The sequence below is a fragment of the Leucopleurus acutus genome (assembly GCF_964270905.1).
Source record: "Leucopleurus acutus genome assembly, chromosome: 2".
In the NCBI taxonomy this organism is placed as follows: Eukaryota; Metazoa; Chordata; class Mammalia; order Artiodactyla; family Delphinidae; genus Leucopleurus; species Leucopleurus acutus.
In genome coordinates this window covers 94603785-94628065 of record NC_139143.1, presented here as the reverse complement: position 1 = coordinate 94628065, position 24281 = coordinate 94603785, and the positions used below count along the sequence as shown (strand labels likewise).

Below are 24281 nucleotides of genomic sequence, written 5' to 3'. Positions count from 1 at the left end.
CTAGGGCGCTGCGGGGCGCCCCGGGCTGGCGCGGGCGGAGCCGTCCTGAGGGCCGCGCGTGTCCCCGGCCTCGGCCCCGCCCCGCGCCGTCCAATGAGAGCCCGCGGCCGAAGGAGCTGTCGGCACACTCTGTCCGCAGCCCCACTCCGCGCCGCCGACCCCGTGACACCGCATCTCAGCCCAGGCAGCGTGCCCCAGATCCCGAGCTCGGCGCGGCGTCGTAGGCTTCCGGACACCTCTCCCTGCGCCCCTCTCCGGGACCTGGCGCCCCGACTTCTGGACTTTAGGTGCCCTTAGGTCCCCAGCCGCCGGCGAGACTTATGGCCCCCCAGGGGGGTGAAGTGGGAGCAGCCTGACTACCCTCAGCCGGTACCCCGTCCACGCCCCTCCGGGCCGCGTGGCGGGAGTCTTCGGGGAGCTATGCTGAGGCCGGGTGGTGCGGAGGAAGCCGCGCAGCTCCCCTTTCGGCGCGTCCGCGCCCCTGTCTCCGAGCCCGCGCCTAGACCCACGAGCCCCGACGGCTCTGGGGCTTCGGCCCGCCTAAGTCTTGCTTGTCTTCTGCTGCTGCTGCTGCTGCTGCTGCCGGCCCGCGTAGACACGTCCTGGTGGTAAGTGTGGCTCTCAGGGCTGGGAGGGTGAGGTGCTGGGTTAGAGAGGCCGGACGCGCCGAAAGGGAGTATACAGCTCCCAACACCCGCTGCTCAGGAGACCAGGTTGTCGCTTTGATCGTCGGAGTCAGAGACGATCCGTGCAGGGCTGTCACTGAAGTCGCGGAGGGGCGCAGGGGGGCGGCGAGTGGATAAGGGGGAGCCGCTCCTTCCTCGTCTGGTGATGAGGGCGCTGGGTATTTCGAAAAAGGACGCCCGGTAATCGAGGCTTCCCAGACCCCCTGTATTTCAGCTCAATCCTCTTAGGGCAAAAGCTACCTTACGAGTTTCTCTCAGGATGGATTCAAGGAACCAGTCGCCCATCTGGGGCCGCGGTGGCCGTCCAAGAGGGCCTCCTGATCCCCTAAGGTTGGCCCCCCCACACGGGGGAGGTGGAGAAAGGGGCAGATGGCAAGGGCGGACGAGCCTCTCGCTAGTCTACCCTCAGCCCATAACGCAGTAAGGCTTTGGTGAGGCAGGAGCACCCAGCGCAAGGTTTAGAAATGGAATTGCGGCAAACACTACCCCCATTAACTCCCACAACTAAAGCAAACAAAACACTTGGGTTTGCATACTTCAGACATTCAGTCTGTTTTGAGGATCTCACTTCGAACCTTGATATCACCCTCCCTTCTTCCTTCTCTTCCTTCCCCAGATGGTCCCATCTCCCATCTTTCCCCTCCAAGAACTAGCGGCTTCTAGAGTCTCAAAGCATTAAGAGATCCTCTCCTCAGATTTCCTGCAGGCCTTAAGAGTCCGGACACTTCACAAGACGGCAGATGAGGCAAAAGGAATTAAAAATCCACTGGATATCTATTCTTTTCGGATCCCCTTCCCCACGAAAGCTCTGGATGGCACTCATCGTTTTCTCCCAGAAGAAAGAGCTGCTCTCTCTCCTCCCCCACCTTCTGGGGGCTGAGCAGGGGGAGAGTGGGACTGAGAAATGACTCAGTCCTCTTGTCTTTCCTCTTCACCCCCCAATTAAACTGGCCGCTTGGACTGGGCTATTGCCTCTCTCTACCCATGCAGCGCCCCCGTTCCTTTCCTTACTCTGCCCCTCCCCCCAGTCCTCCCCTCCTCCACAAAGTGCGGTCTCTTTTCCCCTTGCACCCTGCGGCTTCTCTCCTCCGGATTTGGAATCTTGGCTGGAAGGGTGAGGGGTAGCTGGCTGAGGGGCCAGCGAGCTTGGGCTGCAGATTCCTATCATTTCAAGATGCAACTTTCTCCATCCCCATCACCCCCCACACACACCCCCCGTTTTTCCTGTCTCAGGAAAATCTCTCCTTTGGATCTTTTTTATCTCTGCAGTGTTGGGGAAGGCAAGGAGGGGGGTTCTGGATGGGGGAGCAGGGAGGCCCATATCTTACATCTGGCTTGAAACATTCCTTTAGAAAGGGAAAAGGAAGAAGGGGACGAGGAGAAAAGCCTTTCAAACTTCAGGGTGAGATTAAAGCCACCCTTTACCTTCATGGTCTCAGTCTGGCTGGGGACTTGTGTCTTCAGAGGCCCTGTAGAGGAAGGATGAAGTGACCACTGTGCATCTTTATCCATTCCAGATGACAATTTGCTTTTAGGGACTCTTGGTTGCTTCTTACCAATTTGGAAGGCAGTCTTGGTCCACATGGTGTTTAGGTGAGGAAGTGTCATTCTGGTAATTTCAGCATCCTGGTAGTGGTTCCTAAAAACCCAATTGGGGTTCTTCCTAGTCCGCATTTTGTCCCCTTGGCTACTCCTTCTCCCTTTTCCTTTCTCCCTCTACTACTCTCCCCCATGTGGTTCATATTAAAGATTTTGGAAAAACTCCTGGGTGGAAGAGCTAGCTAGGGAGGGAGGCGGGCGGGTGATACAGAATTCAGCAGTCCCTGTGAAATGGAGGAAGGCAGCAACAGGGCCAGGATGGGCAGTGAGTGCACCGGTCATTTCAGTCTCCTTGCCTCACAGGGGTCACAGCTGCAGGCCCCAGATGCCTGCCTCAGTGGTCAGTCACTTCTGGGATAAAGTAGAAAGCTGCTTTCCAAAAGCAGGTCAGGCCCTAAGGTGATTATCTCTCTTTCTCTTAGGAAAAAACCCCAGCAAGACTGATATTCTGTACAACCCCCTGAAGAGATGCCTGTTGACTCTGTGTGTCCATGTTCCACTCAGGAGCAGAATGTCATCACTATCACCAGCTAACAGTCTGATCTTCCTCACAGCCCTTCCCCTTACTCTCCAACCACTCCCTTCCTCTCCCGACCTTTAACTGAAGGAGGAAACGGGTGGTCTCTTCTTAATCTATGAAAAAGAGAACAAGAAATAGGGGTCTCCTGGCATGTGCCTTCCTGTACTATTTTGTATTCTGCAGGGGCTGGGATGTAGGGAATCACAAGAGCAGGACTGTGTTCAGGACTGTGGATTTACAGGAGGAACAAAGTGATATCATGACATTAACATTATTGTTTTTTTTTTTTGTTTTGGGGCCATGCCAGGGGCTTGTGGGATCTTAGTTCCCAGACCTGGAGCGACCTGGACCACCGGGGGAATTCCCCGACATTAACATTATTGTTATCAACCACAGCTGCCATTTAATGAGCCCTTCCTAAGCTCCAGACACTATGGCTAAGCACCTATAAGCATCATCTTTTACAATCCCCAAAATAATCCAGTGAGGCAGATAATATTATTATCCCCATTTCACACATGAAGAAAGTGAAGGATAGGAGGGGCGTAGTATGAAATTCAAGTTCACACCAATTTTGGAGCCAGATTGGTCTACTCCTGGTTAATAAGCATTGTGTGCCTCTCTTAGGCTTGGAATTGAAAATGAGCTTGGACTTTGGAGTCAGATGTCCTTGGTTCACCCCAGTTCTCCTCTGACTAGCCCTGATGGACAGAGCTGGGTATTGTTAGTCTTTGTGACCCCAGTTTCTTCACCTGTAAAATGGAAATCTCTCTCTCTCTCTCATAGGATTTTTGTGAAGAAAAATGTTTTGTGAACTGTAAAGTATCATATAAATGATATTGTATTAAGATATTTAGGGAGAATAATTGTTTTATCCTTGTGTTCAAAGCCCTATATGGGCTGAGCTAAACCATGTACATGCACTAAAGACTGTAAAAGAAAGGGGATAAATAAAAAAGAGGACCCCTAGCCTCATTAAAAAGACACAAACCTAAAACATCTGCAATGTCAACAAGGAATAAAGCTATAATTGAAATGAAGCCTATGGCTAGCTAGGAGGAGAGGGGAGTTGGGGATAAATCAGAGTGGTCAGGTTTTGTTTTTTTCACCAAATAGTTATTAAGTACCTGCTTTGTGCCAGACATTGTTCTAGGTACTGGGGATACTGAAGTGAACAAAACAGACAAAACTCCCTGCGTTCATAGAGCAGCATGTCCTAATCACCTGAGGAGGTGGGTAAAATGCCAGTTCAGTAGGGCTGGAATGGGGCCTGAGGCTCTGCATTTCTAACAGATTCCCAGGAGATGCTGATACTGCTGTTCTGGGGACCACACTCTGAGTAGCAAGGAGCTAGAACAGGGCATGAGTCACTTTGTCAAAGGAAGGGGTATGAATTGGTCAAAAGCAGGTAAAGAGAGCATTCTGGAGCAGGAAGCTGGGAAGGAAGTAAAAACTTCTGGAAGGGAAACAGAGCTACAGAGTCAGGGGCATCTCACCCTTCTACCAGCCCATCAGCTGGGAGATGCCTTAAATATCTTTGTGCCCCTAACAGATGAGCTCAGTGCTTGGCACCTGGTAGGCATTTTGTAGGCACGCGCTGAATTGAGAGGGGGATGACCTGGGCCTCAGGCTGCCTTGCTGGAGGCCCCCACACTGACTGCAAGGTGCTGACCACTGGTCAGGAGGCAAGTGCCCTGCTCTGCAGAATCTTGAAGCAGCTACTTAGTGGGATAAGGGTGGTAGTAAAGAAAATTATCTTCCTGTCTTACTGAACAGATGTTCCCACGCTCAGTGAGGATGTAACAGGAAGGACCGATGTGGGCTGCAGCAGAATGGAGCTAAGTCAGACCACAGGAAGGACTTTTTACCAGGGTTTGGCATGCCCCATTCCACACTGTCTCATGAGGGCTGGATTACTGGTCTCCCATTCCCATCCAACCCCTGTCTTCCCAAGCCCCAGTAAAAAACAAAAAACAACAAACACCCATTGCCTAGAGCAGTACTCGGGGGTGAACTGAGGAAGCAGAATGGTGGTGAGACAGGGACAGGCTCCAACTCCAACGGTCTTGATTCTCCAAACAAAGCACCGCAGCAGTGGGTGTAACTCCCGGCTGTGCGTCAGGCAGCCCTTTCCGGCCTGGCCCAGCCCAGGGTGTTTATTTTGTTTGTTCCTGGAAGCTGTTGCCCTGATGGACAGTGCTGGGGATGCTGATTCCGTGGGATTTGTTAGTGGTGGACCAGCCCTCTCACCCCTCCCTGGGACAGATGGGCCCCATCAGCCCTGCTGAATTCCAGAAGAGGCAAACATCAGCCCTCCTTGTGTTTGAGTTGGTATCACCAGTGGTGATCCAGTCTGTGGGTGAGGGCTGCGTTTACAAATGCAGGGGGCCGGGTGGGGGGGAGTGTTGCAGAGAACATAAAGCCCAGGGCAGTCCAGCTTTTCCCTTCTCCCCACTGGCTGCCCTCCCTTCTCCTCACCCACTTCTAGGCCCATTTGGGGGCCCTTCCCAAACCACAGGCTCATTCACAGCCCAAATCAAATCTTTTCTGTCTGTAGCAGCAACTGCCCTCCATGGTCCCCATCTGTTCAGAAAAGGGGCGAGAAAGCGTCCCTTTGATGTGTTAGGACAGGAGAATAGAGAATTCACAGCAAATCAAGGCATGTATGTGCTGGGTGCTGGAGAGATGGAAAGGGAGTGAGAAGTGGGTGTATGGGTCAGATCTCATTTGGTGGCCTTGTGGGGAAAAAAGGTGATGATGAACTCCTGTCCTCTCTCTGAAATGTTCTTCCTGAGGCGTGTGGTGGAGTCCAGGGCTAAAAAGTGTTTGAATGAAGAAAAACTACTTCCTTGAGAAAATTGAGAATGACTCTAGCAACTCACCTATCTTTTATTAGCTCACCCAATTGATCTTCCTATAATTGTTCACATTGGGCAGATTGGGGACTGGAATATGGGGAGTGTCACCCTGTTGCTTAATCTTGGTCTTTGGTTTCCCACTGCAAACAGCCCTCTGCCCATGTAGATTCATCCAGGACATTATGCTCTTTAAGTTGGGAAGGATAATTTTGAAAGACTCATTAGTTAAGAAAGGTCATGGGACCTTGAAACAAAGGGTGTGGGGAGGAGAGTTGGGGTGGGGGGTCTTCCTCCCCAGACCTCGGGATTGGGAATGAGGACTCTTAGCTACACGGGTCTGACTAGAGCTATAAACGTCACTCAAAATTGCCCACTATATCTCTTCCCACTGACTCCTCCCTGTCTCCATCCTTCTCCCATACCATGTCTTTATGGACCAGCCACGCAGGACGTGCCTCTGACATGTGGGTATAACAGTGTTGTCTCAGACTCTAGTTTTATTAAGTTTATTTTTCCACGAGGCTCTTAATGTTTATTAAATAAACAGGCAATGGGGTTTGTGTGACATGCCCACAGCTTCTGTGTATGTGACACATGCCTAGCCTGTGTTCTGGGAGTGTGTGTCATTTTGGCCTTTGGCTGGGGAACTGGTAATGGTGAGAGACCACTCAATTACTTTCTCTGCAACTGTTTAATTATTTCTCCAGAGCTTGTGAGGATCGGTTCTCCCCATTGGCCTTGGGGAATATCGGCCTTGGTTGGAGGAAGGGGAAGGAACCTCTCAAGGTTTGAATGCCAAACCTTTCCTCCCCTTCTCCTAATGCAGAATAAAGCCAGGATGCTCTGACAGGGCCATCTCCACCTTGCAGGTACATCGGGGCGCTGGGGGCCCGAGTGATCTGTGACAATATCCCTGGTCTGGTGAGCCGGCAGCGGCAGCTGTGCCAGCGTTACCCAGACATCATGCGCTCGGTGGGCGAGGGTGCCCGAGAATGGATCCGAGAGTGTCAGCACCAGTTCCGCCACCATCGCTGGAACTGCACCACCCTGGACCGGGACCACACTGTCTTTGGCCGTGTCATGCTCAGAAGTAGGGGCCTCTTCCACCCTGCCCCAGCTCCTTCTCTTTCTATGCTTGGGTGGTGAGTGGGTAGTATAGGCATGAGCCCCTCTCTCCTCTCCTGCACACTACTTCATAATCAGAGTAAGAATTGTGGGCAGAGCCCAGGATACAGTTGGAAACAGACCCTCAGTACCTTACATATGTAGGCAGTGACCCCTTTAAATCCCAGTGTTCTGGGATGATGGGTCAAAGGAACAGCATTCCCTGGTACCTCCATCCTTCTTCCTCCCTTTTCCTTCCCCTCCCCAACCCCCAGCCTGCGGATATCCATGCACTGTAAGGCTGAGGACTGGAAATGGCTGCTCTGTTCTTACCAACACCATCACTACCCTCACCCCACCACTCCCAACACTGTAATAATTGGAGCAAGGAATAAACAGAAAGGTGATATGTAAATATTTGGAGAGTCAGCGGCTTGGACCTGGCTCAGCAAAAGAGCTAAGCAGAGCTAAACAGTAAACTAGCAGAAAGGGAATGAGATGAGAATGTGGAGGTGTCAGAGGGACAAGAGTGATGATGCTTCATCAATCCCCAAGAGCAGGGAAGGAAGAAAGCAGGCTGGGGAAAGTAGCAGATCTCTTCAAATAGGATGACCCCTGGGCTGGGGTCTCCATTGTAGGGGAACTGTCCAGCAGAGTGGGCCTGAAAAGGCCTGGAATGTGGACTAAGGCTGGCTTTGCTAAGCTGGGGTTGGCACTCAGTGGGAGGGAATGATTCACTGTGAAACTTTTCAATGGATGGACCCAGGGAGTTTGGAAGGAAACAGGAGTACAGGTCAGCCCAAGAGGTCAGACATACAAAGAAGTGGATAGAGAGTTGTGAGGGCTGAGGGGAAGAGGTCAGATTCACTGGGGAATGAATGCTCTTGGAAGGGAAGGGTACCTTGAATAAAGGAGGTACAGGGGTTGCCCTGGGAAAGAAAAGGAGAAGAGGTTTCAGAGTTGAAGGTTGTGTGGGCTAAAGAAGGGGACAGACAAGGGCCTCTTTCCTGAAACACACTTCTACCTTTCTCTCTCTAGGTAGCCGGGAGGCAGCATTTGTATATGCCATCTCATCAGCAGGGGTGGTCCATGCTATCACTCGTGCCTGTAGCCAGGGTGAACTGAGTGTGTGCAGCTGTGACCCCTACACCCGTGGCCGACATCATGACCAACGTGGGGACTTTGACTGGGGTGGCTGCAGTGACAACATCCACTATGGTGTTCGTTTTGCCAAAGCCTTCGTGGATGCCAAGGAGAAGAGGCTTAAGGATGCACGGGCTCTCATGAACTTACATAACAATCGCTGTGGTCGCACGGTCAGTACTCATGTCTGTGCATGTACATTCATATTGGCTGGGAGTGGCCAGTATGTATGATCATGGAGTAAATGTGAAGGTGGAAGCACTGAAGGCTTCTGGATTACTTCCAAAAGCCCCAACCCCTGGAACAGGAGCAGTAAGTGCAAGGGACCTTAGGAATGCCTAGGTTCAACCTGGAGCATAAAGAGTCTTCACATAGATGGAAATTAGGGAAAGGTGGAGAAAAGAAGGGAAATAACTTTTTAAGAAAAAAAGAATCACCTCCTGAAGTCTGAGGAGGATAAAAGCTTGTTCTAGTCAGTGCACTGGTCTTTGAGCACTTCCTATACTGGCCTAGTACTGTGCTGGAAAATGACATGCAACAAAAGCAGAAGGCATGGTACCTTGAACTCTAAAACACATGAAAAGTAGAGGCTGTGCCATAATTATGAACAGAATCCTGGGGCTTTAAAGTTCAAATGGGCTATCATGAAAAGGAAAGCACTGTTGGTCTAGGAAGGTTTCCTGGAAAAAGAGGTTCTTCAATTTGATCGGGAAGAATGGGTGGAATCTGACTGGGGAGAGCACAACCGATGGCTCCACTAGCCAACCAGGGCCAGGACCAGCAGACCTCAGGGCACTCATGCTTTTAGTCCTAGGGATGACCATAAAGTACCCTGACTGGCTGCCTTTCCCTTACCTGCCTCCCCACCTCCCAGGCTGTGCGGCGGTTTCTGAAGCTGGAGTGTAAGTGCCATGGTGTGAGTGGCTCCTGTACCCTGCGCACCTGCTGGCGTGCACTCTCAGACTTCCGCCGCACAGGTGATTACCTGCGGCGGCGCTATGATGGGGCTGTGCAGGTAACGGCCACCCAGGATGGCGCAAACTTCACAGCAGCCCGCCAAGGCTATCGCCGTGCTACCCGGACTGACCTTGTCTACTTTGACAACTCTCCAGACTACTGCGTCTTGGACAAGGCTGCAGGTGAGTAAGGAAAGTAGGTAGACACATGGAGCCCTGATTTTTAGTGCAGGCACCTCTAGTTAATCACAGTCTCAGGAGTTAGGGAAGGAGGTTGGAGGAGCCAGTCAGACGTGAAAACCTTGTAATAAGATTGTTGATTTATGCCTCAGTCTGCCAGGCCCAAAGCTGCCTAGAGAGGAGAATACACTGAGCTCCTTGAGGCCTGAGGTCATCTATCACTCCTTTATATTCCCAGCATCTGGGATATAGTAGGTACTACTAAGTGAATGTTTAAGTCAATCACCCATTTCAGTACCAAACAATGTATGGGCTATACAGAAGCATAAGATACAGACTAAGTTTTGGCTCTTTACAATCTAGCTAAAGAAATGAGATATAACAGGTAGACAAATGCAACTGCAAAAGAGAGAAATTAAGAAAAGTTTACTTGAAAATGTGGAATTTAAGCTGTTTCTTAAAGTGTGGGATTATCTGGATAGCTAGAGAGAAGAACAGGTGGATATTTTCTACACGTGAGTAGAGTGGTAGGTGGGAAAGCACATGATCTGTTCTGGGAACAGAGAGCAGATTAATCTGAGTGAAGGTTTTGGGTAAGGAAGATTAAAGACAGAAAGGTAGTAGGAAATACACCATGAATGACCTTGAAAGGGCTTATCCAGTGTGCTGCCACTGAAAATTCTAAAATGGAGTTGAGGAAGCAAGGAGAGAGGAGATCCCTACCAAAGGCTAACCATCAGCAGAAAGCAGCAAATCATTCTTGAATCTGTTCCATGTATTTGCGGTGGAATTCTTGGGAATGCTGGAAGGTGATGTGGTGTTCCCCTAAAAGAGTGGAAGCTAACCATCTTGGCTCATATTTCAGGTTCAGACAGGTTAAACTAGGAACAACCTGCTATGCAACAGAACTGTTCTTCCCCTGGTTATTGTTATGGGCTCCCAGACTCTTCTCTGTAGTCTCAGCAGTCAGGACCTCGGTAAGGGGAAGCCAAAACCCTTAGCTGTCTTCCATACTATTTGTTTTCACCTATCAGTGTCATTCCTGGAGAAGCAATTAGCTTGGAGCAAAAATGGGCACAGAAACAGGGTGGGGCTCTACCCAAGACACAGAGAAAGTAGTTTGTGTACTTTGAAGGGTGCTAGGAGAGAAAATGTTAAGAAAGCACTTCTGATTCTCCTGGTGATTTCCTGCCACTAAGTTTGTTTTCTTCCCATGTGGTATAATTCAGAGGGCTACTCTCTAAATGCCTAGAAATAATTCCACAACATCCAGGGTGTAAGCCTATGCTGTCATCCTAAAATGCACCTTTGGGGAAGGATCTTTGGAGTTAGGAGGGAGGATGAGTCATATGTGTATTGGTTGTTCTCAGAGGCATAACACAGGTCTCATAAAACCCACAGTGGAGCCTGGAATTCAAAGGGTACAAGTCATCCCAGAAGGGAGTATGGAGCCAGGAATTCCCTCCAAAGCAGTACTGTCCCATTGAACTTTCTGTGATGATAGAAATGTTCTACATCTGTGCTCTCCAATACAGTAGCCACTTAGTTACATGTGATTATTCAGCACTTGAAATATAGCTAGTGTGACTGAGGAGCTAAGTATTAAAATTTATTTAATTTTCATTAACTTAATCTAAATGACCATATTTGGCTAGTGGCTACTACATTGGATTGCTTGGCTCCAGAGTGTAGAAGAGGCTTCTGGTGCACAAGAGAATGACATTAAGACCTAGCCCTTGAAATCAGGCGGATAACATATATAGTAGACCTAGTCAGCCTATACTCTAGAGCAGTGGTCTCTTAACATTTTGGCTTGTGTACTCCTATCATTAAAAAAAAAATCTGAACATGTGCCTCCAATATATGTATATTTACTTATGAATTATATCTATGTTTCATTGTACTAAAATGTACATTATAAAACATACATACAAAGTAGATATTTTAAATTGATAAGCCCAAAAACAAATATAGAAATACTAGCATTTTCTATCCATATTCAGTGGAATGTGGAGACTACTGCTATAGAAATCAGTTAATTTATTCATACCCTTCTTGAACCCCCAGGCTAGTTATGTTCCCATCTCTGGGAAAGAGGTGAAGTAGATATTCTCTAGGATCCATCCCATCTAAAATTCTATGATTTTGTGATCTGTTGGCAGCATCTCTTTTGCAAAAATCAGTCAGGTTGTGAGGTGGTGAGCATTCTCTGTGCAGGGGGAAATAACACAATCCCTACCCTTCAAGGGTTCCTACCATAAGGGGTAAGGCAAGGGATATTCTTTAGGAATTCCTTAGGGAGAAGCCTCCTGCCAGTAATGCTTATCAGTTCACCCCCTCAGTTGATCAGAGATTATAGATATAACTATCTACTGAGTTAGGTGCTATTATAAGAAAACTAAAGCCCAGAGAGATCAACTAACTTGCTAGATCACACAACTAAGAAGTGCAGATTTAGGTTTTAATCCTAGACAATTTGACATGAGGCACATGCATTAAATTTTTAATGGCCATGCTGTACTACTTTCTTGTATAGTACAACTTAATGAAATATAAACTAAGGACCGAAATATTAACAAATGGTAACTGGATCAGAGTTGTAACAAGGCTTCTTAGAAAAGGTAAATTATAGGCTAAGTTTTTTATTTTAACTTTTTATTATAGAAAATTTCAAACATAAAGTAGAGAACCTTCACCCAGCTTTAACAATTATGACATTTTAAGGCTAAGTTTTGAAGGGGATATGGAGATGTGTATTGGCAGGGAGGGCATTGCAGGAAAAGTCAATGGTCTTTGGGGAGCCTTGATAGTGGGAAGAAACAAGCCTGGTACAGAGGGCAGTAAGAAGATGATCATTTTGGCTAGTGGGTGTATTTTCAGGAAAAGGGATTCTTTATGGTTTCCTCACGAGGATGTGGGTAAGGGAACCCAGAGTGGCTGAAGTAAGAGGTAACTTGGTTCTCACTCTCTCTCTTCCCCAACCCAGGTTCCCTAGGCACCGCAGGCCGAGTCTGTAGCAAGACGTCTAAAGGGACAGACGGTTGTGAAATCATGTGCTGTGGTCGGGGGTATGACACAACTCGAGTTACCCGTGTCACCCAGTGTGAGTGCAAATTCCACTGGTGCTGTGCTGTGCGGTGCAAGGAGTGCAGAAACACTGTGGATGTCCATACTTGCAAGGCCCCCAAGAAGGCAGAGTGGCTGGATCAGACCTGAACATATAAATACCTCACTCATCCCTCCACTTCAAACCTCCTGACTCAAAAGCACAAGACCTTTGCATGCACACCTTCCTCCATCCTCAACTCTGGGCTGCTACAGCTTCTATTTAAGGACTTGTAAAGTACTCCAGAGGGACTCTGGTGTCCTAGCTGGTTCCTTAGCCCTGGGAAGGAGTTGACAGGGGATGTAAAAAACTGAGCGGCTCCCTGACTCCCCACTCTGGAGGTTAGAAGGCAGAGTGGAAGAGGTAGGAGTCTTCAGAGCGATATGAGTTGCACTAAAGCACATGGTCAAGGTTCATTTTTCCTTTCCCTTGCATTGGCTTCCTGACACATCTTGTGTGTGCAAGAGAAAGGATACCTGGAGAGAACTTCTTTTTCTCCTACCTGGCTGAGGGTAGATGGGACAGAGATGAAACCACGTATCTCTTCCCTGGGTCAGTGTGAGCTAACTGCCTGGTACCCCAAAAGAAACTCATAGGCTGAAACATTCTTCCATTATCAAGAGCCTGGGATTGCTAGATAAGAGTTAGCCATAGCGGACAAGTTCCATTCTCATGCTATTATGTTTATAAACTGCTGTGTTTTGTAGGAGAAAAGAATTATATAACTATACAAACATACATTCTCTTCTAATCTCTCCTTTTCAACCTGTATCAGCCAGCACTGCCTCTTTTGCTCACTTGCTGACTGTACAAACTGAGTGGCATGCAGTGTCATGCCATGCCTAACAGATAATTAGAATACCGTAGAACACTCCTAAGAAAGAGTAATTTAGTAGGTCTGCCTAGGCCTTGGGATTTTTACTTTTTTAAACTTTCCACACATCATTCTGGTGGGCAGCCAGGTTTGGGAAACACCAAGTAAAAGATATGTGACTCACGGAGCATGGGAGAGGGTAATAAGCCTGATCTCAAAGGCCCACATGAGGCATTAGTGTATACTAGGCAGGTAGAGATCTCTGGCTTTGGCAATTTTTAGGAGAGGATCCTAGCCTTTAAAGCTGGGAGCAGGAACCAGTGGTTACAGAAGGAAGGCGAGCTGGGTCTTGGGGCCAAGGTGGTAAACAGCTTAGAAAACAACCTTTCCTCATTTATTCAACAAATCTTTATTTAGTGACTCTCCAAGTCCTGGTGATTATTATCCTTCAATCCACATTTGGCTTAAATTGGGGAGTTCCTTCTGTGCTACTACCCACTGCCTAACTAAGCTTGTAGTGGTAGAGTCTCCAGAGATAGCAGGCTTAGTAAGCTAGAGGGCAGGACACAGAGTCCCCAAAATCATGATCTCCTATTTTTATATGACTTGGACAGTGGTTATCTCTTGCCTGTTGATATTTTAAAGGAGAAGAGTGGTATAGAAATTTGCAGTTATGACAGACCTGGGTTGAAATCTCAGCTGTGCCAGTTACTGTTTTTGATATTTTGAGAAAGATACCCAAATTCTCTGAGCCTCTATCTTCTCACCTCTAAAATGAGCGTACAAACTTATATCAGATATTGAGTTTTAATTACACCTCAAACTGCAGCCAATAGACCCTCTTACCAAAGCCTGTAACTGGTCTAGCCCATCCTGACTTCTCACAGAATCTTCAGTTCAGGACTATAAGGTATTGACAGCAGGCTGTATATTAAGGAGCCTACCCAAGGAGTTCTGAATATAGGCCACTTTCCTTTCCCCGAGTTCCTCTCCAGCACCCCTTGGGGTCCTCACATGTTTGTGGAGCAGCTTTACTCCGCACAGGCAGCAAGAGGATGGGGGTGCTATAGCTCTGGGCCGTGGGGGCAGATTTATTTGGATGATAGGACTAATATTTGTGTAACCTGCTGAGACCTATGTGGGAGAGTTTAGGGTGGTTTTTCTTTTGGTGAGGGGGTTTGCTCCAGTTTCACATCCATTAACACAAAACATGAACTAGTCAGGGCCCTTGTGGTCTGCGGTGAGGGGATTCCTGTGGAGAAATAGGACTGAGTGAGTCAGGCCAGGGGAATGTCTTCCTTGCAGAGTGGAGTCAACTGGATAACTGATGAGCCAATGGTGGGATTAGGGAGGGGGGAAATGGGAGGGGAAAAGAAGAGTTTCTGACATCTTGAGCTAGGATTAAGAGGAGGAAAGCTCTAAGGTATGGAAGGGTAAGGGGCTCACAGTCAGTCTGAACTCAAGAATAGAGTTGAATGAATTACAAAAGGATGCTGTCTTGTATCCTGGGCCACTGGGAAGAGCTCTCAGGTCCCAGTTAGCTTCAGCTCTTACAAGGTTATCCAGGTTACCACATAAATGATAGCCTAGGCCTTCCATGGGAAATCAACCTGAGCTAAATCTACCTGTGTTCTATTAGCTTATTCTTTCTTGGTTCTTACCCTGTGGAAGGAATCGGGCCTCTTCTGGCATCTCATACTGCTCTGTGCTTTTCCCTGGGCTCCAAGTTCTAGTTCATAAAGACCAAGTTTTGCAATTTCCTATAAATGGTTAAGAGAACAGCAAGCTGTCCAGAGAGTGAGAGGTCTGAAAAGTGAGGTGGATAGTGAGAGAAAAGAGGTCCATGTAAGCCCCATTACAGAGGCTATGTGGCTCCCAAAAAGAATAATGGCCAAGCAATTAATTTTTCCTCTTATTCCTTAGCTTGCCTCTGCATTCCGACTGGCTTTACACAACTGGCATCCATTCTGCACTATACAAACAGAAACTAATTTATCTGGAACAAGCAGCAAAATGAGAACTTTATTTGGTGCAGTCAGGGCCCCATTTAGTTCTGCTGCTACTCACTCACTGCCTCTAATCTTCCCCTTGCACATCTCTCCTCTGTTCAATAGAGGCCTGTCCCTCAGATCAGCAGTCTCTTAGCCTGCCACCTCTGTTTCACTCCTTCCTGTTGGTCTTCATTTCTTTTAGCTTTTAATATTTATGTATAATGCATTGCAGAAAATGCTGTTTGGATACAAATTAAGTTAAAAGACATTATCCTTTAAGGATCTTAGAATCTTTTAGAGAGGGCACAAGACTTAAATACCTCAGCTGCACAGCCTATAGCCAATTCCTCTTATGTAAAAGTAAGAATGCCAGCCTTAACATAGTCCTGCAGATAAAAGCCAACTTGTATTATTGCTGGCCTTGAATAATAGCATGAATCCATACTCTTCCTTAGAGTGATACTAGAAAAATGAAATCAGGGACTTCAGATTATTTAAAAGAATCAAACACTGCCTGGCCCTGAGGGTCTGTCTGCAAAGTCTTGTAGGTCTGACTCTTGACCACTCACTGCCTCAGTCTTCTTCCTCCCTGTTACAGAGAGTAATTTCTTCCCTTTCTCTCACCTTCCTTAGCAAGCACACCAACCACTAAGTCCTTCGCCAGATTCTCAGACCCACCCAGGACCTTGATTTCTCCATGGCTTAATATAAGAAAGATAACAAGGATTTTTTTCCCCTCAGCCTTTCTGAGGTTTTATTTAAATGCCCTCAGTGGTCACAGGGCAGAAACCCAAGGGAGGAAGGCAGGGAGAGTATGTTTCTCATCCCTGGGAGGCCTAGATGCAGCCTGCAGCCAAATTACAGCACCAGAGAACAATGTAATGCATTCCTGGGCAGGTCGGTGGGACCCTGGGCGCCTGGGCCTTGTGGAGAGAGGTGCCAGACACAGAGCTCTCTGTAAGCAATCCTGCAGAGCCGCCCCCTGGTTCAGAAATGAAATACGGGAGAGCTTCACATTATGCAGAGACCTGTAGCTCACACCTGGTTATTGATGGCCTTGGTGGAGGCCTCTGCCCCCACCCTCCACTTGGGAACTGCCTGCTACTATGGGGGTTGGGCATCTTTGAAGCAATGTTGGAAAACAAGAAAGAGATGTTTCCTTTTCACTCTGCCCTTCCTATCAGCCTGTACATAACCATGAGGATATATATATACAAATATCTCAGGCTGCATATGGGTTCTAGTCATCCTCCTTCTCCCCAACAAAAAAAAGAAAAAAGCAACTAGATTTCAATCAAACACTTCAAAACTCATACCAGTAACAGGGGTTCAGCTATAACCAAGGAATATTATAAAATTATCAACATGCAAGCAGCTGTTGGTTTGGGGACTGGCACCCCTCTGGAAGGTGGCAGGAGAAGCATACAGAAAGGGCATGGAGAGAAGACATCAACAGTGGACAATTCCCACCCAGGCAGAGTGGCTGAGACTGTAGAACTTCTCATGGCTGGTTCACGCTGGAAAGAGTGCAATTCGTGTCCTACATGCTATGAATGATAGGGCAGTCTCCTATGACTGCACGAGGTACGATTATCAGGCCTCCTGCTCATGACCTGTTGTTGTTTTTAACTCTTACTAGGTTAGAAAACAGGATAGCTTTAGGTTGCAGAGATGATCTCCACAAGAGAAAGGCACTAGAGGGGAGCAAGCAGTGGCTTTACTAGGGTAAATATGTCACAGTTGCTGCACTAGACTGAGCTTTCCCAGAAGCTGGTGATTGGCAGGTTTCAAGTAACGGCCAGTGAGGTGTCAGTAATATACCTGTCCCTGACCCCAAAGGTCAAAGTGATAAAAGAGAGGGTATAGGTACGTTTTTCCACTTCCCATTTATGGCTTAAATGATCTCTGAGCATCTCTGTGGTCCTTCCTCATTTACTTAAGATGTTTTAGTCATCCTGGATTTGAGAAAGCAAGGTAAGCATTCTCCCTTTTGTCCCCTAACTCTGAACTGTTCTGGCTTAAAATTTGCCTTTGCTCACTTCCATTCTGCCTACGAGTCTACGGATAGAGCAGCTGGGCATGGGAGTTCTCTCTCTTTGGCCAAAAGAAGCCAAAATTGGATGACTACTTAACACCATCAACCCCAGTAAGCAGACTTGACCAAACAGAAAAGCTAAGCTGAGTGAATAAAAAAGATAGTTTAATCCACAGCTGTTCTATTTGACAACTTTCAAGGTGGGGCTTCCCCAAGAATAACTGTGATATTTATAAAAAGGTTTTTCATGTATAAACACTTTAGCTTATATGTAATTGTCTCACCAACCCTGTGATAGGAATTACGCTCATTGTACAGGTGCCGTTCAGAGAGGCTCTGTGATTTGTCCAAAGTCCTGTGGATACTGAGTGGCTCAGCCAGAACTCAAACCAAGGGCTTCTGACTTCAAATCCTGTGTGTTCTCCTCAAAGACTGAGGGTGCCTAGGGCTGGAGGCACAAGAATCCCAGCACCTTTAGGACAGAAATTGATACAAAATATCCTAGGAGAGTATACATGAGCAGAATTTACAAAAGGAACAGCTTAGGCCTTCCTTAACCTCATCGATGAACCCCCTTTTTGCCATTTCTGCCACTAATACCACCACCACCAAATGACCACTATACTACATTTAGTGGTCCATGTTTAATCAGCTCTGGTTCCTAATTCTTTCTATTCCTTTTTTCTTTTTCAGATTAACAGTTAAATTTTTGTTTTAGTTTTATCTAGTCCTTTTAAAGGGATGCTAAATGTGTAGACAGAGCAGAAGTAGTCATGAGAAGCCATGAGAGGAAGTTATTAAAGCTTTGGGCTTTTAAAGTATGTATTAGAATTTCCTTTGAGAGTTCAATCTTTTTAAAAATGCTCTCAACTCCCGGTCTAGGAAAGTAAGAACAGGGAATGAGAGTGCTTAAAAAAAAACTGTCCTATCCCAGGCCAGATGCCTACTCACAGCCTAGTAAAAGTCCTGGGACCTGTAGCCAAGATAAGCTATTTATCTACACCAAAGCAAGGAGTATCTACCCTGCAGAGAAACCCATGCAAGATGAGGCAGACAGCAGATTTTCACTTGATCAAAAACTTTTGCTGCTCTCAACCCCTCCTCCTACCCTCATTCAAAATCTGGACTTCTGTTTAGGTCTGAGACAGTGAGACAAAGCAGCTCCAAGAGATGATGTGTGTAAGGGGAACCCTTCCCTGTTCAACCCTGGAATGCATTCCGTTAGAGACAGCATAAGCCCTCACATATCCTACCTATCCCACTCCTGAACCCCAACTGTGAAGGCAGAAAGGAAAACTGCAGGAACACCATGTTCATCAATCATAGATCTGGGATGCTACAGCTCCCTGACCTGGGCCCCCACTTGAGCTAGGGGAAGAACACCTCATGAAAACAGTCTACCTATAGTTAGGATTTCTCCCAGAGCAAACCTCACTTTTTGGTCCATCGATTCTGGCTCTCACTGTTCTCCTTGCTTCCCACCCCCACTGCCTCCGCATGTGGGCTCAGAAGTCATCATCTAAAGAATTCCACTGCTCACCTCCTGCATAGCAGCACAGCCCCATGAGGCCGCACACCAGATGGAGGGGATAAAAGTACGAGGTCATGGCTTCTAGCAAGAGGCTTTTTCTTAAACTAACCCTGACTCCTGGAAAAGAGGCAGAGCAGGAGAGTGTCGAGTGAGCTGCTGACGACAGCAGCTTCAGAGGTCTTGTATAAAAAGCTAACTGAGCTTTCAGTGGAAATTTCTCTACTCCTGGTCTCATGTCTACTTCTTGAAGGTGTCTGAACAGAATGCAGAGACTGTCAAACCAAAGGGTTAAATCCTGCCCAATTGTAGGGACCTATTCAGCAGGCTGCCATACACATGCTAAGGTGGAGGCCAAACCCTGAACACATACCCCGTATCTCCAGGAATGTAACTATGAATAAAGGGAAAGGGTATGGAAGGTGGACTAGAACTCAGAGGAAATTGAAAAGGTTGTCAGTAGGCCTTCAAAATGTTTGTGTATAATACACAAACGGGGATGCAGAAGGATCATCATTCCTAGAACTGTTATGTTTGCTGGGTGACAATGTACAGAAGCAATAATTACAAAGAGACATAACAGTTTAACACTGAGAAACAGAAGTCTCAGAATAAAGGAATCAGGTGAATGAGGTTAATCAGGCTTTCTATAGGAGGTGGCTTTTGAGCTGGATTTTTAAAATATAAGGAATGTCCTGGTTGAGAGAAGAGAGAGGAAGGCATTCTAAATAGAAGGAACTGGTTTATGCTGAAACTTAGAAGCAAGAATGTGAAAGCAATATATAAGGAATTTCAAGCAAGTACATATTATATACACTGGAGAATACAGAGAAATTAGAATGCTGAGATCAGGGCTTAAATAATGTGAGGTGACTGCATGTGCCCAGACTGTCAAATGGCTCAGAGTCCCCTATAGAGCCACACAGCATCTTGATCTATGTCAGTAAACACCAGGGCACCTATGGGAAAACACAAGGATGAGTCCATTTGTTACAGATACTGGGACTAGAAGACAGCTACACTGCAAAACCCACAAAATGCTAAGTATCATTAATCACAGTTCCCTATCATTTGAGATTCTGGGGTAAATAAGAGATATCAAATATCCTATCCAGAACTGTGATGCATTAATGTAGGTTTACAGGCCTAGAACCTGACACAAATCAAGCCAAACTCTTAAGAAATTAGAATGTAAAAAAGGAATTCTTTAAAATAGAAAATACATGTTTCTTTCCCTGACTCTCAAACTTAAAACTTGACTGGTCCCCTATATCCCGTTTGGCATACTGGACTTTTGAGGCTAGCACATTTACCATAGCTGCGGCCATACTGAATAGGAAGAGAGCTATGAAAGAGCTTTAGGGACTGCAAAATCAGTTTACTAATAAGTGAGAGGATAGTTCTGGTGTACTACAGGGTGCTAGAGCAACAGCCAAAGACAAGATACAAATTCCGATTTCATAAACTTCGAATTAGGTCTCTGGCTTCTTGCACTTGTTGGAGGTAAAAACAGAGCTATTTATCGGGCTTCTGCCAAGTTTCCTAACTGAACTTTCCTAACCTCTGATGACAAAAACTGCAAGGGCAATCCTGTTCTTCCACAGCATTTTCCTGGTGCCACTTTCAAAAACAGAATATTGAAATGTATGTGTGTGTGTGTATATATACATATATGCATTTATACATATATATGTATATATATAAATTATATTTATGAACATTGAATAAGCCAAAAGGTGAGCAGTATCTTAAATGTTTGCTTTACTTAACTGGCACAATTTAGTTAGTGCTGGAAGGGAGGCAACCATTTAAGTGATAGCATTTGTTGGTATCATCTTGGTATTTTCCTCCTCCCCTAGGCAGTTTATAAAAGGTGATTTCTGAAACCCTTCACAATGGAAAAGCTCAAGGGTTTACATTCAACTGTGACACCACTATGAATTCATTAAGAAGCATGTTTCAGGTTGCACTATAATTTCCCTATGTAACATAAACCCATGGAATCTGACATAAGCTGATTGCTCATGCTGGTTATTTTATTTACATTTCTGAATGGAAGGGACCTCAATACTCATAAAATATCTTACTAACTTATTATTTTTCATCTGTTCTCCCAGAGCAGCTATTATAAAACAGGCATAGAGACATAAGTCTCAACTTGTATGACTGGTTAAGCAACCAGGGAAAAGTTACTGCTCCAAAGCAATTTTTTAGAAAATAATGCAATATGGAGCTTGAGACCAAATGAGATATCATTACTCTAAATGCCATGTGAAAGATAAAAGTTAAAAAAACAGTGTTCATTATCTTCGTTGAAGTCCTATGGGAGTAGGAGGTAGTTCACAGGAACTTAGGGGGTCTGGAGTTTACCTAAGTCTTTCTTTAGAGACCTAATGTTAGCAGACACAGCCTAGTATAAACGGGAACACAGGTGAATGGATGAGAGTGGGCTCCTCACAACCCAGAAATATGAATGCACCTCCTCACCAGCATGCTACTAATCAGACTTCTGAAATGGAAGATACCATCATGCATCTAATTCATTATTTGGAGATGTATGTTTTGTTCATCTATCCAAAGAATAATAATTTCCACTTATTCCAGAAGATATAGCAAGCTCAGATAAATTGCTAAAGAAGTAACAATTACCAGTTAACTCCAGAGCCTGATCTGCGGTCTTCTGCCTGTAAGTCTGTGTTCAAATCATCCCACTTTCTTTCTTCTGCTGCCACACTGAGTTAAATCAGTATATTCTTCGACCCTCTAGCCTTGGGCCTACTCTTCTACTCAATATACTTTCATCATTTTACCATATCTAATGATTACATGCCTAACAGGATAAATTCCCCAAGGACAGGTTCTGTACCTATTTTTAAAAATATTTTAATATGTATTTCAAGGTCATATCCCCAATGATCTAGTCAGTACATATACTTGACTGAGCCCAATAAAGATAGGAAATCTTTTTCAGTTGTTTAGAGAGAAAATCTTGGCAGTTCCCCCAGTAAAAATGTAGAATTATCCAGGATTCAGAATTGATCAGCAAAATTCAGCTTAGAAGAGAGGGAAAAGGCAGCTTATTTTAGTACCTTAATCCAATATACTTTTATTATTTTTCTTAATTAACCTGATATATTTTCAGAATCAGTCACTGCAGGGTACAGCTTTGACATGAACAGTGGGCTCTGGGAAATTCTGAGTGGTTCTTTCCCTTTCTTTCTCACATGTCCACAGAGGTACATGAGTACCTAACTCTTTAGTACCTAACTCTTTAGTCCTAACTCTTTGCTGTCCCATTCTGCTTCTGACATCACACTTTCATTTTCTAAACCAGGATGGTCCTTAGCCCTTATTAATCTGTCATTATTAGGAATGAGAGGATATAAAAGACAAAGATAAAAATGAATGAGTATAGTAGGCTTTAGTCTTAGGGCAGCTACTATATGAATCTGAGGGGTGACATTTCTTATTTCAATCTTGAGTTGTGGAGCACTTCATTTTTTAATAAATTCTAAACTATTCAGATGGACATAATGAATACTGCTGTTTACAAAAACACGAACTTCATCATTTATGTGTAAAGATGAAAGTCTTTCATGTCTGATATCTGAAAAAGAATAAAATAAAGAGACCTCCTTCTATTTCCTCTTGTTTGACTGAAAGGAAAAAGCCTCTATCAGTCTAGATTGACTTTTTTGGGTCACTAAATCTTATGTGAGGCATGTGAAAATAACTCATCAGTCACTTCTAGTCAAATGAATAAATCTCCAAGGATGAACTAATCTACTGTTATGGCAGTAGCCTCTGTCTTACACTAATACATGTCTTGCCTACCTTAAACCCCTTACCACTAGACTATGAGTTATTTGTGAACAGGGACTGCATTTTATATTTCATAAAGGTGCCCAATAAATATCTGCTCCTTGAATGAATGAATGATGAACAAATTCATCACTAGTAACATCTGAATATAATGAATTCAAACACCAAAAACTTACAGTATTTTACAGGATAATCATTACCATACTATAGCATGTTAAAGAATATTAGTTAACATATTTTTAAATGCTGAGGCTCTTTAAAAACTAAACTTTGAAAACAAATTAAGATAAGCCCTACTGGAGTCTTTTCATTCAATAAGCCAGTACTGAAACAAGAATCTTTTCAGGGTATCCAGGATTCTGAACTGCATGTTCTAGTGCAGGTTTTTGGTTTTGGATTTTTTTAGAGTCAGTATTATAAGAGCTAAATTACACCAAGAGCAAATTAATAAGAAAAGTCTACACAGCTAGGGCTTTGTTGAATAGAATCCCTGGGCTCCCAATAAGGACTAAATCCCAAAGGGATCACAGTCAAGTAAATAAAAAAATCCATCTAAATTTTATCAGAGGGCAGAGTTTCAACTTTGAATACCCCAGCAACCAAGGATGAATTATGTATAAGATTAGTAAAGTGCCTTCATCCACGCCCCAGCCAGAGAACATTCTTCTATCTTACTGTGACTGAAGGAAAAATAGCAGTGTATTTGTCTGCCAAGAACAGTTGTGGCTATACTCTAGGTAGGAGTTTAACAACTGAGGGATTAAAATTTAATTGTAAACCTGCTGCTACCTGGCAGTAAAAGCTTGAACTCTGGCATCAGAAAGAAACTGGGACTCCAGCATACTGAATAGATGAAAACAAGAGCTGGCATGTTCCTAACAAAGAGTATGAGAGTATGTTCCCTTCTTAAATTCTGCCCCAAACTGCTTCTTTCTCTGTATATCCTATTTGTAATATGCAAGAGTGCTCAATGGGAATATAGCTCTTTTCTACACTTTGAATACTACATATACATTTCATTTCCAGAACGCTTAAAATTACAGGATGAGGTTAAAGGGTGATTATGTGGTCTGAATTCTCTGAATATCAGTTCTCTTAATTTTGTTGAGCATCACCTGAAGCCCAAATAATTTCTTTTCTTGAAGCTAGCTGTCGAGATGGACATAATGCAATCTTAATATTATTACAGAACTAAGAAAGATTATTTTTTCCTCAAATTCAGAGAGAATACCATTAACACCCAATCTTTCATTGAGGCCTCATCGGCATTAAGGAACACATCGAAGTTTCCGATGTATTGTTACAACTGCTAGAAGTACATCTGCTACCTAAAAATCCCACTTTAGCAAAACAAAACAAAACAAAAGCCCCACGAGTTATGTTATTTTAGACCAAAAGTTTATTCTGTTCAGTTAAACTGCCCCTCACAGTCCTTCACAAACTTCACCTTTGATTTTGAAAGAAGAGTGATGTTGAAACATAAGATATAGATTTGTAGTTTATATTAAGACTTTTTTTTTTACCATTTCAAAGAGTTAATTAAATTCCCTCTGAATCACTATAAATGAGTACCTACTGTTTCTTCAGTATTACTGCACATTTCAGACAGTTAGAAAGGCTGAAGTTCTTTATACAGTTGTGTGACTATGTGATATAAATGACCAAACAGTGTTCTTTCTTAAGTGGTTTACTAGCCAGAACAGGAATGAAATTAAAGTGAATCAGTTTGAAGACAGAAAAGCAAATGTGCATTCTTTATTTTAAAACATCAGAGTTCATCAAATAGGCTTATACTATGAAGAATTTTCCAGGTAGCTTATTTGTCTACTTGTACCTTTGCAATTAACCACTTCTGCAATCTAAGTGCCTTTTCTATTTTCTGACAATCCACATTGGCCTCTTTATTTAAAACTCTTCTCCAAATTCATCTCCTATGGGA

At 45.0% G+C, this 24281-nt stretch overlaps 2 protein-coding genes across 2 annotated transcripts in view; one reads left to right on the top strand and one right to left on the bottom strand.

Annotated features, from left to right (window-relative positions):
* Positions 1-246: 246 nt before the first annotated feature.
* On the top strand, positions 247-12262 carry WNT2B (Wnt family member 2B; the record flags this gene model as incomplete). The annotated part of the gene is made up of 5 exons (XM_082833660.1): positions 247-608; positions 6533-6753; positions 7806-8083; positions 8785-9049; positions 12033-12262. Exons 1-5 carry the CDS (start codon positions 421-423, stop codon positions 12260-12262), a joined length of 1182 nt encoding a protein of 393 aa, XP_082689786.1. The 5' UTR covers positions 247-420.
* Positions 12263-19177: 6915 nt separating this feature from the next.
* The window catches only part of ST7L (suppression of tumorigenicity 7 like), a gene marked incomplete at its 5' end in the record, with an annotated part of 75415 nt that continues 70311 nt past the window's right edge, over positions 19178-24281 (bottom strand). The window contains one exon of the mRNA XM_082833655.1: positions 19178-19479. Within this exon, the coding sequence (XP_082689781.1) occupies positions 19456-19479 (24 nt within the window). The 3' untranslated portion in view covers positions 19178-19455. The remainder of the gene's footprint in view (positions 19480-24281) is intronic.